Genomic DNA, 15,814 nt, shown 5'->3' with positions numbered 1-15,814 from the left:
GTTCTATATGTCCTGACAGTGAAATACTGCCAAATTCGGTTTTCACTGTGCAAGGCCTATCTCCCTCATAGGTTAACATGGGGGCTGCCTTTAAATATCCTTAAAGTGTCGATTCCCTTTGAGAGCTGATACAAATGTGGAGTTTAGGGTCTCTGAACTCACAATTTAAAAATACATATTTTAGTGAAGTTGGTTTTTAAATTGTCTGTTTGAAAATGCCACTGTTAGAAAGTAGGCATTTTCTTGCTTAATCCATTCTGTGACTCTGCCTGTTTGTGGATTTCTCGTCTGGGTCAGTTTGACAGTTGGGCTGTTCACACCTCTCCTCTAGACAGTGACACAAAGGGGGCTGGGGTGTAGCCTGCATATATTGATGAGCCATCTGTGCTGGAGCGGAGGGGAGGAGTGGTCACTCACACCTGAAAGGACTATGCCTGCCTTCATACAGTGCTGTCTCCGACCCCCCGGGTAGTGTCTGGGGCTGGTCTGGACAAGGAAGGATCTTGCAAACACTTGAGACTTTGCTTTGAAGTTTGCCAACTTCAAAGGCAGAACTGGGTATAAGAAGACCCAAAACCCCAGACTTATAGAATCTTTCTGGAGTCAAGAGGAACCTCTGCCCAGGAGAAGAGCTGAAGGAGGAGTACTGACCCTTTGCTGTGTTGCTTTGCAGGACTGGCCTGCAGTTGCTGCTTCTGCCTGAAAAGAGTGCAAAGGGTGAACTTTGCTGTGGGTCCTGCTTGAGAAAATTCTCCAAGGGCTTGGAGTAGAGCTTGCCTCCTGTTGGAAGTCTCAGGGACACCAAAGACTTCAGTTTCCTCGACCTACAGCACTGGGAACTGTGTGTTTTGTGCTGTTCAAGAGGAGAAACCACTGCGATGCCGCCAGCGATGCTGCTGGACTGCACCGTGATTTGCTGACGCCACACGGATTCGCATTGCCCCACTTTGCACTGTGACCCTGGTCTCACCGATGCGGTCATCAGACTACTTCACCGAGCCGCTGCTTGCACCTCAAGCTGTGGGCCCCGCACTCCGGCATCGCCTGCTCACACCGCAGCCTTGGCATCCCCGACGAAGCTGCTCCTGCTGACACCGGCATCACTGCCTGCACTGTGGAATGTGGACACCGCTCGTAGGTACACGAAGCACCGTCCCGTCCCGCACTGCAGCCCCGGTCCACCAATGCCAGCACCATGGAATCCTGTGGCGTCACCAGGCATCCTGCCTGCACCGTGACCTGTGGGCACCGCACGTTGCATTGTCCCGCTTCGCATCTCAGCCCCGACGCCATCCACGCTGGCGCACCTGACTTCATCAGCCTGGAGTTCGATCTGCAACGTGTGTGACCTCAAGGGGCTGACGACTCCTGCACAACTCTGGAACCGAGACCGCGACGTCAGTGACGCCAGTCTCCAGAGCTCACCGCGATGGTCACGATGCCCTGAAAATCCAAGGTACTGTTTGCGGGTCTTCCCGACACAGTAGCTGGGCCACAACACTGCGGCCGGCCAGAACTGTTGGTTTTGTTGGTGATGACGCCGTGATAGCCCCAGGTGGAGCTATCGACTTCAAGTAGTTTTGCGTAAATCGTGCAGAATTCCTATTTTTCTCACTGTATGTTGGATTTTTATCATATTTTGTCTTGTTTTATATAGATAAATATTGGATATTTTTCTAAAACTGGTGTGGTGTCCTTTTGTAGTGTTTTCACTTATTACTGTGTGTTATGTACAAATACCTTACACATTGCTTCTGAGATAAGCCTGATTGCTTGTGCCGAGCTACCAAGGGGGTGAGCAGGGGTTATCTGAACGGGGGTATCTCCCTTATCCTGACTAGAGTGAGGGTCCCTACTTGGACAGGGTGCAAACCGACTGACAACTAGAGACCCCATTTCTAACAGTTATGCTAACAGAATGACCTATATTTTCACTCTGTTGGTTCAAAGCCAAATTAGGTACATCCAGTGTGTACGCCCGAAATTGATTTTATTAATGAGGTCCATAAAGAAGATGAAGATGATATGCACTTACATCTCCTATATTTAAAGGATATTTGTTAAGGGGACTATGACGTCACAAAATTAGACCAGTAATATTGGGGGGGTCTTTGCTTGGATGGTCAACTAAGTAAAAGCAGTCCTTCACTAAAATAGTAAAGGCTGACCCAACTCCTCCATCCTTATCGGACCCCACCATGTATTAGCTCACACCTATTGTCCACATTACTTTAGTTAAATTAATACTTACCATGTAATTAACTGAGCAGACCTAGAGTGTGGATAAATAACTAACTTGGCACACCCTGTGTTTTGCTCTTTCAGGTCTGAAACCTGAAAAAGTGTACCCTACTTTAGAGTGAAACCACACTAGCCCAAAACCCAGATCAAGCACATTCCTTATGAAAAAGAACCTAAACAACCATAAATCTCCTAAACATGCCCGCAATTAGCCTAACTCCCTCTCTGGATCTCTCCACAAAAGATGTACGAATAGCACGTGATATGTTATTGATCACACCTCCCCCATTCCTGTCAAAAGCCACCAAGACCATCTGCGGAGTCCCCCAGGGATCCTCACTCAGCCCCACCCTCCACAATGTCGACATGGCACCGCTCGCAAACATCATCCGATCCCACGGCCTCAACATAATCTCCTACGCGGACGACACTCAGCTTAACCTCTCTCTCACAAAGGACCCCACAACCACCAAGACCAACCTCCACACTGGACTTCACGCCATCGCCAACTGGATGGAGGCAAGCCACCTCAATCTGAACTCGGTGAAGAACTCGGAGAAGACTGAGATCATCATCTTCAGCTCCAACAAATCAACATGGGACAACTCTTGGTGGCCTGCCGCTCTGGGAGCCGCCCCAACGCCCACCACCCACGCACGCAACCTCTGCTTCATACTGGACTCATTGCGCACTGTGACCCAGCAAGTCAACGCCATCTCATCCTCATGTTTTAACACCCTTTGGATGCTCCGCAAGACCTTCAGATGGATCCCCATTGAAACCAGAAGAACGGTCACCCACGCCCTCGTCAGCAGCATACTGGACTACAGTAACGCTCTCTACGCGGGAACAATGGCCAAGCTCCAGAGAAAACTTCAGCACATCCTGAACGCCTCTGCACGACTAGTCCTCAACCTCCCTCGCCACAAACACATCTCAGCCCACCTCAGAAACCTCCACTGGCTCCCCGTCAACAAAAGGATCCTCTTCAAACTCCTAACCCAAGCTCACAAAGCTCTCCACGACGCTGGACCTACCTACCTCAACGAGTGTCTCAACTTCCACACCCCGACACGTCAGTTCCGCTTCGCCAACCTCGCTCTCGCTACCGTCCACCGTATCACAGATGGCGGCAGTTCCTTCTCCCACCTTGCTGCAAAAACCTGGAACTCCCTCCCCTTCAACCTACATCTGACCCAGGAACTCCTGAACTTTAGGAAGCGCCTCGACCTGGCTCTTCGAGCAGTAGCATTTCAAACCCCCCCCCCCCCTTCCAGTGTCTTGAGACCCTACCGGTGAATAGGGCGCTTAACAAATTACTGATTGATTGATAGATAGTAAACATACAGCCAACACTGACAAAAGTTATTGATCATGTACCCCAATTACTTTTACTTTCTCTCATTGAGATGTTCACAGAATCAACCTCTTGATCTATGTTCATATCAGCCCAGAAAAAGGTAATATAACCATCAAGGTCAGGGAGCCAGGCTATGGTGGAAGGGTTGCTTTGATCCATCCATCCACCTTAATGTGCAGTTTCATACACACACTTGTGAAGTGCATCATCCTTCACATACCCAGTCATACCTCGCTTCTTAAAGAAGCAAACTGAATCCTTTCCTAATGACTTCTTGTATCTGTTGGAATTCTTGATGCCTATCTCTCTAAGCCTATTTTGATCCTAGTAGACATAAGCATTTGAGCCAGTGACCCCAATGATCAGTATGTGGAATCGAGGAGGACATGGCCAACTAATTACCATTTTCACCCATGATACCGTCTGTTTTCTTGACTTAACTGTTCACCTAAATTCTGAACTTAACTATCACAGATTACCTAACTCTGTAACATCATAGGGCCTTTTTATGAGGGCCTAGAATGAAATCCCTGTGTATTTACCAGTCCGTGCTGTAGCCTGGTGCATTACACAGTCCTTTGTAATTTGTAGTAACCGTACATTAGGTCAACATAAACTTCAGGTTATAGGGACTCAGTCCGTCTATACCATCAGGAAATGTTTACACAGTTCCTAGCTAGCTCAGAGTGCCCCATCTGAACCCCTGGAGTTACCAGCGTACCAGATGGTATTTGTAACCTCAAACGTGACTATTCAGATTCCCAAGGAACTCGCAGAAACAGATCTACCCTTTCGTCATCACTGTGTACCAAAGATAAGACACAGGAAAGATACAAAAATGTCTTTCAAACATTTTTTGCAGTAGTCTTATTCTTGTGTAAAAGGTATGATCTACAATTATTAGGCAGATGAAACAAAACACGGTAACCAGCATTATGAAAAATTTGAAAAAGATAAACAGATCAACCATGATGACATTTCTGTGTTGGTACACTTCTGTTGCTCCCTACACTATCAAGAGCATAGTGGGAGTACCCTCTGCCAGATCAGTTGGGATAGCCTAACCCCCCAAATCTGGGTAAGATGTACCAGAAAGCCAGATAACCGATCTGGTGTAGTGCAGGCTTTCGTCTCTTGCAGGATGGAGGTCATTGTCAGCAGGGTTGCATCTCTGTTGCAGTGGACTGCGCTCCAAGATAATCCCAACAGACTGGTCCTATGTCAAATGTAGCACAGAGTCAGTTTTTAGAATGAAAGCACTGTTCCTATCGTCCTTTGTCGGAGGCATAGAACCGATACTATGACATTTCTACAGCAACAGAGATGTCTCCGATGGACAATCCGGATAGAAGGCGGGTGTACAGACTGCTTGGCAGCAATGCTTACAAAGTATAGGTTGCATGTACCATGTATTCTCAGTACATAATTACATGAGTTAAAAACCGTGTAAAAGTTCACCGTCTGAAAGAAATGCCAAGCTAAAATGTGCGCTCTCAAATGGAGGCGCTACGTGGCCCTGTTGTGCTTTAGCACAGGTGTTTCTGGGCCGTCAAATAACAGACCTGCCAATTGTGGGCCTGGAAATAATGGACCTAGATGTAGAGGGGCGGGCTTTGCAGGAGTTTGCAGAGCCTATCATCTTGCCGCCCTCCTCTGCACAATGGGTTCGGAGCTGCATATTACTAGTTTTGTGTATGCCAGTCTCCTGAGACCCGGGACAGACTGCACACCTCCCCCACTAAGCAGAATTCCCTTTGCCACCGTTATCTGCCTAAGTTGTGGTAAACAGTAGTCTGAAAAGAGTAGGTAATGTACCAGAAATCTGGAATATCTTCGCAATAAGACCAGTATATCTGGGTCCATAGCGTATTTCTTATTGAGGCTCATTGTTTTGTAGTGGAGGGAGTTTGCTGTGGGGTTACTGGCTGGAATCTGGGATCCTAAACCCAAGGTAGCCCTGAACTTTAAACCTGTTACTCGTAATGAACCCAGTAGTGGCAGATGAGGTTAGAACAGCAAATGCTGGCAAGTTGTTCAACCCACCGACTTACTTGGTAAGAAATTATACAAATATTTAGCTCGAGGTTTTACTAAGTGCTGAAAATAACATCCCCCATATCTTACTCCCCAGCAACCATCCTGAGTCACTTACTCAGCAACAGTCACTGCGCTTGATGTTGCCTCTCTCATGAAATGAAGTCGTTGCAGCCAAATTCCAAAATAATAAATGTTTTTTCCGATGAGACCAAATTGACATAGAAAAAAGGTCATTTGAAAGGCACTGGAAGAAATCCACTTATCACTTAACCAAGGATAATGAAAGGCAATTACCCGCTTGAAAAAGACTTACTTACGTTCAGTCACATCACAGAAGGTGGTAATCCAAAGAACTCTTGAATTCCTAATTAAATTATTGCTTTACCTATAGGAGATTATGTGTCTCCCTCTTAGTAGTTTGTTGCTGTATTTACCATAAAGTAATGCAGAAGTTGTTTGCACAAAAATCTCACCCATGCTGATGACCCACCTGAAAAATGTGAAGCACCCATTACGAATTGCTCGATGCTGGACAGGTTCACCCCACTTGTAAAAGATGCCATTAACCAAACAATGAACACTTTGAAACCCTCTGCTTCTCCATGGAATCCTTGCAGTGCAAACGCCATTAAAATCTGCTAGGCTGTCAAATCTCCCATCATTACAAAATTTGTCAACATATACTGAACCTTAGGATACTTCTTCGAAGACTGTAACATGCCATTATAATCCTACTGCAAAAAAAAAAAAAGCTAAGGACAAAGCAAAAATTAAATCAAACAGACCAGTGTCTGGTTTCACATCAGTCTGAAAAAGTATTGCAGCTGCAGACACTTCACAGCGTTAACTACACTGTACGACTTGACAGTTTTAAAAGCTGTGCTTTTTAAATCTGCATTTATCCGTCTCTAAATATATTTGTTCATTGGCCTGTATGGTTGTGTTCATCCTTTTTTGTTACTCAACCTTTTTATGGCCTTCAAGCATCATCTAGCACTTTTGCCGCTTCTAATCACTCTAAATATCAGGTGTTAATATTACTCCAACTTTTTGTACTTGGTGTACTGACCTCAGAACGATGAAAGTCTCTGGTTGTCGTCCTGGGAATCAAACTTGTGACATTCAAATTATGGCAGAAGACGTAGGACAGATCTGTAGTGAAAGGTTGCACATATATTAGTACCATTGCCGGTCTTCTCTGAGAGGACTTAAACACCACTGCTGCTGCCTCCTCATATTGACTCGGCTGAAAATAACAATTTTGCAAATGTCCAGCATTGTCCAGTTAAGGGTGATAAATATTTTGTAGATGTCCCGATGGTTGGTTGTGTGGTTTACCAGTTTACCTTAGGAAACTCCATCAGAGGTTCAGTGCAGTTTCTGTATTTCTAACAAGTGTTAGAAATGGTAGTCCTTTAGGTAATGAAGTTAAAAATGGGGTTTAAATACCCGCTGCTGCTTATGTTTCTATTTTTAGTCCTTCCTATTGACGGGAAAATATCATAACATGAATTGCATCCAGAGATTTGAGTTTGTGTTCTACGCGCAAATTGCTGAACTTGTTTCCAGCTCTCACGCTATAGCATGAGTTTTAAATATACTTTTTTTTTTATAGTACTTCATTTTGGACTGTTTCTGCTTGTAGTTGGTTATGATTGATTTGGATCTTACTTGCTGCATTTAAACCTTCTTTCAGGAAGAAGACTGTGAGAAGGCATTCTTCAAAATGGATAACGTTCTTATTGATGACAGACGGATCCATGTGGATTTTAGCCAGTCTGTTGCTAAAGTAAAATGGAAGGGGAAAGGTACTGTTACTCGTGGCTCTATTTAGTGTTTTCTGTTCCTCCATAAGATGGTATTTTCTATTTTTATTTGAGTAGTTGCTAAATTAAGTTGCATGGATTCTTATTTACAGACTCTGGTAAACTTGAGCTGCATTTGTATGCTGTTAATTTGTTGACCAATCTTTTGGGACCACATAATATGAACGTTTAGAACTTAAATGCAGCCGTAATAGAGATAAAAGAGTGTACCATGCTGTAATGATTAAGAAAATGTCTGTTTGGTAACTTAAACGGTTGATTGAGTAAATTTACATTTGTTGTCGCATGGAGATATGCCTTTAACTGTAGCCAGAATGGCAGCAGGATATAAAATATTTATGGTTCTGTAGATTAGAAAGTAGACGTAGTAAAATGTGTTAAGGCTGCTTTCAAAACTATGCATTTAATTTGTTTCTGTAAATTTGCTTTGTGGGCTTTTGTTTGAACCCACACAAACCACTTTTGGGTATTTGCACTGTACATTTTATATTACGACAGTTGGAACGATAGGGTGTAATTGGACTGAAGCTATTTCAGAGTAATGTATTGACAACTGCAGTGTAGTACAAATGGATATCAGATTGAAGTCTCATATGTTGAAACAATATATTTTTATTATTTTAAGAAACACAGATTATGAAACAATTCTCGTGTATTCACATATATTACATATTCATGTATGCAGACATGATAAATATGTAGTGGTGATGGCCTATTGACTAGTGAGTTACAGTGGTGATTGCAACAATGGTGAAGATGTTGTATCTAGGTCATGAGGGCGAGTATCAAGTTTTTCTCTCTGTAAGCCTTTTCGAGAGCCATCATAGTCAGACACATTGATGATTCAGTTAGCTGAAGCCAGTGGGTGTCTTCAGGACAAAAATGTCTTGCTTTCTTTTGCTTTGTTTCCAGCAAGTGCATCCTGAAAAAGGACAGCTATTCACTGACAACACTGTCCTTCATGAGTGCATGTAGTACTCATAAATAGCATTAAGGAGAAAAGATTGTCACTGTTGTCATCTTTATTGAGCACATGAGGGCAATTTATAAGTCCTTTTTGCACAAACTTATGTTCCACTTCTTTAAGAGCGCTTACAAACCTTTTCAGTACATCTGACATAGCTGGAGTTTTCCCAGCTTTTGTGGCGGGGAGATCCAATTCCATGTTCCAGTTCCAAATCACCCCTCCAACAATTAAGAGTTTAAACTCCTTCCTTTTCATGCTTTCTATGGCACACTTCTTTAAAATCAAATTTGTATCAAGGGCCTCCTATCCTTGACTCTCCAGCACATATATCTTAGCTGCTGAGCCTATCAGCTCCCTTTCCACTCCCATCATCCATGCTGACAGATTTTCCATCCTTTCTTTCACTGCTCTTTACACAATCCCATTTTTGTTAGTCACTCCTGACTTGTTAAAAGAGTCTTTGGAATATTTTCTGCCATTTCTAATGCAGGAAGCACAATTCATTCCTCTCCACCTGAGGGCCTTCCCCTCCATCCTGACATTCAGAAAGCAGCTCAATACCTGGCAGTTTGACTGAGTCCTCCAGCCGATCCACGCAGCAACTACTCCAGCATACCCACACGGGTCAGTAGCACTATACAAATCCACAGATAGATTCTGTCAACCATGTGTGTGCAAAGGTGGAGGTCCTTAATGGAGGAACAGTTAGGAGTTCACCAGGAGCGGGGCGCAGGAAGAGTAACGCACAACCAAAGTGTTCTGAAGTACAAGCCAAAAGTAATTTCCCCAAAGGCATTGGGTAGGCATTTGTAGTTGCTGTATGCACTGGCTAGCTTGGGCGTCTCTCCGTCCCCAGCCTGTTGCAGACATGGAAGCCATCTTTACCTTGGCGGCCTTCACCCGATCACAGCGATGCCAACAACTCTGCTATTGGCCTCATTACTTTAGCCTGACCTTCAGTATCCTGTAGAAGCTGAGCTTGCAGCTGCTGGCTACGTCTTGACAATACAGTGTATTCTAACTGCCTTAAAGCCGTGAGGTAAGATTTCCTGGGCTCCTAGCTGTCTGAATGCGAGCTCTTGGGCTTAAAAACCTATCCGTCGCTTAGTATACCACCACTGATGCCCACTGGCCTGGTCTCAGTCAGACTGACCGACAAGACAAAGCCTCATAGTGAACCCATGTGTGCAGAAGCCGTATTGTGCCCCTCACTTTTTACATATTTTCAAATGTTATCGACTGGTAGCTTTTCGTATGCTTCAAAATATATACAGTTTTCTTTTCATAACCCCTGAAATCTTGTAAAATGATATTAATTTTCGTAACGGAATGGTTATGTTTACTTTGCATGAACAACCAATTCAGCTGTTGGAGGTCTGTCACTTGTAGCTCTCCTAAGCCATCACAGACGTATCAATGTCATTACTCCAATTCTATTGAAAGATGAAATGAAGGGAGTGACGCACCTAATGAGAGATGACACGAATGAAGGCAAGGAAGTCTTTCTTAAATCTCTTGTGTCTTCATACATAAAGCTCTCCTGTGTCTTCATTATATATTCATCTAAAATGTGGTACATGAGGGTGAGATGTCCCCCATACATCTAGGTTCCAATGGCTACTCAGCAGCTTCCCCACTTGCTTTGATGGGTTAACCCTTCATAATCGAATGCTTCACTGCTAGTTTTTAGGGGAAGTGCAATGCATCGTGAGCACACAACTTCAAAGGTGTTAACATGTTGACAGCTGCAGTCACCACCTTCATAATGAGTTTGTTGTGTATAAAGTTGGAGGCAACACTTCGAAGTCTACTTTAAGCAGGATTTAGTATTTTTCCAGAGCTTTCCCAGATAATCAAGGCTGGACACAGATTTAAGAAATTCCGGATGATGTAAGTAATATTCGAGAACTGGTACCTGCAGATAAAGAGAAGTTTGAGACCGTTTTCATGAAATAATCTTTGAATACTCCTGCTCTAAGAATTTTCATGTATAAATGCTTTCTCTGTAAACCAAATATACTTACACAATTTATGACTACACCAGTACCCGGGATTCCACCTTCATGCCGGAGGCACCTACAACACCTGCAGCAAAACCAAGGAGGAATGTATGCACATTTCAGCTTCAGCGCTAAGGCTACATTTATATTCAGCACAATATTTTGTGAAGTGCTTGCTTGAGTATTGAAACTCATTGTGAAGAGCGAGACCTATTTTTTCATTAGTTCTGAGAGATGGCTCAAAAATGTCCAGATAATTAAAAAATATATATTTTGCCAGATATTGATGTATTGAGAATTCCAAACTTGCGGGACTGGGAATATTAACAGCAGGTGAACAGATTAAGTATACCAGTCGTTAAAGTACTGTAGGGGTGTTTTTACCAAAGATTAGAGTTTAGACCACAATGGTTCCTCTTGGAAATGTGTAGAGCAATCAGTTGTAGTAACCCACCATCAGATGATGATAATAAAATATGTCAAACATGAAGATAAAATTCAAGAAACAGTCCTTAAATTGTATACCAAACAATGTAAAAGTAAACACAGGTTCAGACTCCACAGTGAAAAATGGAACATAATAGCCCGGTATTTATATGGAAATGTAGTCTGATGGAAGGGCTATAGACTTAAAAATCTTCGTAAGTCAGCCCAAATCAAGTTAGAGACTCGTACCTAATTGTATACTATTGACTCATGAGTTATTGGCACTTCATCACCAGGATAAATACAGCAGCTGTCTAGGGGTTAAAAGGAAACAAATTATCACTGAAATTTGGTAAACAAAAAACAGAAAAATGTGGATGGCAAACCTTACCAGAAATTGGCACTACAAGGGACTTTGCAGCTGAAATGTGTACACGAAGATTGAATGTGAAATGAGCACTAGCAAAGACAATAGGTCTTGCTTTTGGGACATGTTTGTTTTGCCAATGGTTTTAGCACCATGTTGCTGTATAAACATTGCATATTTATTTTAAATAAGACTTTGAATTTAACATATGTAAACTTTTTGCTTTAGTGCACTTTTTTTATTGTAATTTACTTTACTAAGTATTGGCAAAACCAAAAGGTCTGCTCAAAAAGGCTGAACTGTTGCGTTTTCCAATGCTTATATAGTAAATGTGAGTTAATTCGCATTTAGGTGTGTGGGTGAGTTGAGGTTGTGAGAAGGTGTTTGTAAAGGGGGATAATTGAGAGTTCTGTAGCTGAGGCTGAAGGAGTTCTGAATCAGTGGGCCATAACATTGTTCAGATTACTAGCCCATTAATTCCTTTGCCTCGCTCCAGTGTGAATATAGTGATGTTCACATATGTACTGTTTGTGGTGTTATTCATTTGTATCAAAGTGATAACAAGCACACACAAAGCCTATTGGTCTAGATTGCTTTAGACACATGTTTGTTGTATGATACATATTTGCATGCAATAGCTGAAAACTCTCAGAGGCACCTAAAGGCTGGCGAGGTAGCATGCTGTGCAAAGCACAGGATTGTAGTTCATGTGTTTAACGTCCCTGTTAATTACTTAGGCTGTTCTCGTTTTAGCGACCCACCCACCATGGTCCACTATACACTTTTGCCTACAGACTGTCTTGTAGATGAGATGTAAAAATTGTGTTGATGTAAAACTGTGGAGTCCTTGGAGCACAATCTAAAAATTGTGGAGCAGGAAGGAGCTACCCCTTCGCTCCTCTGTGGCACTCACTCTGCAGTGTCCTTGGGAGGGCAGTTGCACAGCTGGCGGTGCTCGTCACAGGGTGCACCCATGCACCTAAGTGAAAGAATGTTGACGGTGTGACTCTCCTCCAGTGTGACACCCCAGGCTGTGTTAGTAGGTACCACACCCTGATAGAAGTGAAGCTGCAGTTGTTTTTTTCAGGCAAAGTTGATATAAAGTGTGTTCATGTCAGTTGCTCCCTGGTGAAGCAGATTCAAATCTCCTCAGATTGTCTGTGAATCAAGTGCAAATGGAGAAGCATGGGCAAGAGACCACAACGTGGAGGGAGCAGAAGCAGTACAAAGGGTGGGGATAAGAAATCAAACTAACAGGAAGAGAGAGCAGCGTGGAGGAGGAAAAGTTAATGGGCTGTGGGGCAACTGAGCAGGGGAAAGAACACAAGCAAAAGAGAAAGAGGATCACAGAGAGGGGAAAAACAGACAACTGGAAACCTCATACACTCTTGTGAAGTGTTTAAACAAAAAGTAAAAAATAAAACCTGAAAAATGTGCAGTATAAGGACACAAGTAAGGGGCCCATGCCCCAGGGGAGGGAAAGACACAAGAAGAGGAAGGAAAGCCCACACAAAAAGACGAGGAAAGGAAATGAGTGACATTGAAGACAACCAATGATATCTTGGAGCTAAAATTGATGGAGTCCATTCTGTGTTCTCATTCTTGTAACTCTGCTTTGCTGGACTATCCTCCCAATGGCGCCACAATTTCCAAAAGCAGGTGAAGCTTATAAACTGTTCTGGGGAAGTTATGCTCACAAAGATTCTTAGCTTAAGACAACACATCACATCGGTCAAAATGGGTCTTATCTTAAGATAACATAAAGGTCACTTAAATGTTCAGAGTAGTTTTCTTTTTTCGAGGTATTTTTGTGAGGCTTTAAAAATAGAGCATGGTTTGTCTTGAACCAGGAGCAAGCATTTTGTGGCTTTATTGAAACAAAGTAGAAGAAAAATTTCCTGTTTCCAGCTGGGTTTTTTTTTTTTTTTTTTTGTGGCCTTAAAGACCATTTTTTGTCTTGAACAAGGCGTCAGCATGTTTGTGGCTTATCTCAATAGAAAGTAGAAGTAAATTCCCTGCATTTGATGCAAGCTTACGAGGCCAATGATTTGTGCTGAACCATTGATCTGCATTTTCTGTATAAAAAAGTGACTTTTTTATTTTTGTGCCCAATGAGGTCATCAAAGACAGTTTTAGGATAAAAAAAAAAGGAAAAACCCCGAACGACTGTTCTTTTTTTGTGCAGTAAAATTAAAATGGCATTATTTCCTGTGTGTGAAAACGAGTTGCTTTTTTCTGTTCCCTATACATTTTAAAAAACACAGACCTGGAATAACTTCTATGTTCGATGGCATCTGTCGCTATAGATACGCATGTTTTGCAATAGCTCGCCATCTGGTGTTGGGCCGGAGTGTTACAAGTTGTTTTTCTTCGAAGAAGTCTTTCGAGTCACGGGACCGAGTGACTCCTCCTTTTGTCTCCATTGCGCATGGGCGTCGACTCCATCTTCGATTGTTTTTTTTCCGCCATCGGGTTCGGACGTGTTCCTGTCGCTCCGAGTTTCGGAACGGAAAATTAGCTAATTTCGGAAGATTTTCGTCGGTATTGTTGCGTTCGGGATCGGCGTACTTAGATTCAACACCGCATCGAAGATCGAAGAGCTCCGGTGCCCTTCGGGGTAGTTTTTCGATCCCCTGTCGCCTGGTCGGCCCGACCGCGTGCTGAAGAACGCCGATGGAACGGACCCCGTTCCGTTTCTGCCCCAAATGCCACAATAAATACCCCTATACAGACCAACACTTGGTCTGTAACCTGTGCCTGTCACCTGAGCACAGTGAAGACACCTGTGAGGCCTGTCGTGCGTTCCGGTCCCGAAAGACACTCCGAGACCGTCGAGCCAGAAGACTTCAGATGGCGTCCGCGCCGACAGCCCACCGAGAGATCGAGGAACAAGAAGAGGAAGGTACCTTCTCGATCCAAGATTCGGACTCCGAAGGATTCGACGATACACAAACCGTGAGTAAGACGTCGAAAACCACACAGAGGAAAATTTACAAGGCCCAGGGGACGCCACTGCCATCAGGCCATGGCTCCACCCATAAATTCGGTGACCGACCGTCGGCACCGAAAAAGGCCCAAACAGTGCCGAGATCGTCCGACTCCGGTCGAGACACCGGCACGCAGCCTTCTCGGGACCGAGAAAGTGCTGGAGACAAGCATCGACACCGAGATACCGGTGTAGACACGGCTCGACGCCGAGACAGCGGCACCGAAGAAGATCGATGCCGAGAGGTTTCGGCCCCGAAAAAGAAAAAAGTCACCTCGGAGCCGAAAAAACACGCAGACAGGGTTTCGGTGCCGAAACAAACTGCAAGCGACCCAGCTTCAGGCTCTTATACAGAAGAGCACTCGCTAACCTCCCAAATGCAAAAGCATAGGTTTGAGGAAGAGCTACAATCAACTGATGTGGACCATACGCAAAAGCGTATCTTCATACAGCAGGGGACAGGAAAAATAAGCACCCTTCCCCCATTAGAAGAAAGAGAAGGTTGGAGTTCCAAACTGAACAGACACCACAACCAAAAGTGGTGAAAAGAGTTACCCCACCACCCTCTCCTCCGCCCGTGATTAACGTCTCACCAGCACGAACTCCATCACACTCCCCAGCTCATACCACCATAAGCCAGGGTGACCAAGATCAAGACGCATGGGACCTATACGACGCCCCAGTGTCAGATAACAGTCCGGAGGCATACCCTACGAAGCCATCTCCACCAGAAGACAGCACCGCGTATTCTCAAGTGGTGGCTAGAGCAGCACAATTTCACAACGTAAGCCTCCACTCAGAACAGGTCGAGGATGATTTTTTATTCAACACACTCTCCTCCACCCACAGCTCATACCAAAGCCTGCCTATGCTCCCTGGTATGCTCCGGCACGCGAAAGAAATCTTTAAGGAGCCGGTCAAAAGTAGGGCAATCACACCAAGGGTGAAAAAAAAGTACAAGGCGCCTCTTACAGACCCGGTTTTCATCACTACACAGCTGCCACCAGACTCTGTCGTTGTAGGAGCAGCTAGGAAAAGGGCCAACTCTCACACATCTGGAGATGCACCACCCCCAGATAAAGAAAGCCGCAAGTTCGATGCAGCTGGTAAAAGAGTCGCAGCACAAGCTGCAAACCAGTGGCGCATCGCGAACTCCCAGGCACTACTTGCGCGCTATGACAGAGCCCACTGGGACGAGATGCAACATCTCATTGAACATCTGCCCAAGGACTTACAAAATAGGGCAAAACAAGTGGTTGAGGAGGGACAGACCATTTCCAACAACCAGATCCGCTCCTCCATGGATGCTGCAGATACAGCTGCACGGACAATTAATACATCTGTAACTATCAGAAGGCATGCATGGCTCCGAACGTCTGGATTTAAACCAGAGATTCAGCAAGCAGTTCTCAATATGCCTTTTAATGAAAAAGAACTGTTCGGTTCAGAAGTGGACACAGCGATTGAGAAACTCAAAAAAGATACGGACACTGCCAAAGCCATGGGCGCACTCTACTCCCCGCAGAGCAGAGGGAATTACAGCACATTCCGTAAAACACCCTTTCGAGGGGGGTTTCGGGGTCAGAGCACACAAGCCAGCACCT

At 44.2% G+C, this 15,814-nt stretch overlaps 1 protein-coding gene across 1 annotated transcript in view; it reads left to right on the top strand.

Moving 5' to 3' along the window:
* The window catches only part of PPIL4 (peptidylprolyl isomerase like 4), a 215,606-nt gene that overhangs the window by 123,128 nt on the left and 76,664 nt on the right, over positions 1-15,814 (top strand). Inside the window, exon 10 of the mRNA XM_069235276.1 lies at positions 7,335-7,446. Within this exon, the coding sequence (XP_069091377.1) occupies positions 7,335-7,446 (112 nt within the window). The remainder of the gene's footprint in view (positions 1-7,334; positions 7,447-15,814) is intronic.

This window comes from Pleurodeles waltl, chromosome 5, assembly GCF_031143425.1.
Source record: "Pleurodeles waltl isolate 20211129_DDA chromosome 5, aPleWal1.hap1.20221129, whole genome shotgun sequence".
NCBI classification, from domain to species: domain Eukaryota; kingdom Metazoa; phylum Chordata; class Amphibia; order Caudata; family Salamandridae; genus Pleurodeles; species Pleurodeles waltl.
Note: the sequence above shows the minus strand (reverse complement) of the source record. Positions and strands in the feature narration are given on the sequence as shown.